The following is a 1,166-nucleotide window of genomic DNA, read 5'->3' as shown; positions in this document are numbered from 1 at the left end:
TAGAACACACCTTCATTTGTGATTAATCATGCTCTGTCATGTTATTCATGCAGTAACAATACTAACAAAGGCCCACAGCACTGTACATTTCAATTTAATACATTTCAGCTAAAATAGCAAAACTAATGTATTTAAGATACTTTATGTGGTGCTGTGAAGATACAGATGTACAAATGATATGGTCTACCCCTTTAGGACTTTGACAGCAAATGAGGAGGAGTGAACGAGCCACTCCTTCATAATAATGAAGCCACTCTGATATAATTATGGCAAATAAGAAATATAGACTGGCAGCTCTGAAAAGCCGTCTTTGCATCGTTCCTGGGTCTGGTTTCCTCCTCGTCGCAACCACCCCCGCAGCGCTACTCCGCCGTGCTACTCCTCCTCTGCTGCGGATTCCAGCAGCTTATAGCCAGAGTCCCCGAACTCTTGCTTTCTCTTCCATCCTCTGCATAGGATCACTGATGTGCCCCACCATGTCAGACGCAGCGGTGGACACCAGCTCTGAGATCACCACCAAGGACTTAAAGGAGATGAAGGAAGCTGTGGAGGAGGCAGAGAATAGAAGAGACGCCCTTGCTAATGGGAACGCTAATGAGGAAAATGGGGAGCAGGAGGCTGACAATAAGGTAGATGAAGAAGAGGAAGAAGGTGGGGAGGAAAGAGGAGGTGGAGGAAGAAGGCGATGCAAAGAAGAAGATGGAGACGAAGATGAGGAAGCTGAGGCCACGATGGGCAAACAGGCAGCTGAAGATGATGAGGATGATGATGTGGATACCAAGAAGCAGAAGACTGAGGAGGATGACTAGACAGCAAAAAAGGAAAAGTTAAACTTAAAACAAAAGGCCACTGTGACCTATTCACCCTCCACTTCCCGTCTCAGAATCTAAATGTGGTCACCTTCAGTAGAGAGGCCTGCCCGCCCGCCACCGCAGGCAGTGCTACCCCCAGATGACCTGCGCTCTTCACTACCCAACCAAAATCACGAGAATTTGCAACAGGGGAGGAAAAAAGAACCAAAACTTCCAAAGCCCTGCTTTTTTTTTCTTAAAAGTACTTTAAAAAGGAAATTTGTTTGTATTTTTTATTTACATTTTATATTTTTGTACATATTGTTAGGGGTCAGCCATTCTTAATGATCTGGGATGACCAAACCAGCCTTCAGA

General features: G+C 45.1%; 1 protein-coding gene across 1 annotated transcript; it reads left to right on the top strand.

Annotated features, from left to right (window-relative positions):
- The first annotated feature begins 433 nt into the window (after positions 1 to 433).
- On the top strand, positions 434 to 839 carry LOC100957602 (prothymosin alpha-like). The gene has a single exon (XM_012802759.2). The coding sequence runs from the start codon at positions 465 to 467 to the stop codon at positions 807 to 809; it is 345 nt and encodes a 114-aa protein (XP_012658213.1). The 5' UTR covers positions 434 to 464; the 3' UTR covers positions 810 to 839.
- Positions 840 to 1,166: the final 327 nt, after the last annotated feature.

Source organism: Otolemur garnettii, unplaced genomic scaffold (assembly GCF_000181295.1).
Source record: "Otolemur garnettii isolate 467f Iridium unplaced genomic scaffold, OtoGar3 scaffold00017, whole genome shotgun sequence".
NCBI lineage: Eukaryota > Metazoa > Chordata > Mammalia > Primates > Galagidae > Otolemur > Otolemur garnettii.
Note: the sequence above shows the minus strand (reverse complement) of the source record. Positions and strands in the feature narration are given on the sequence as shown.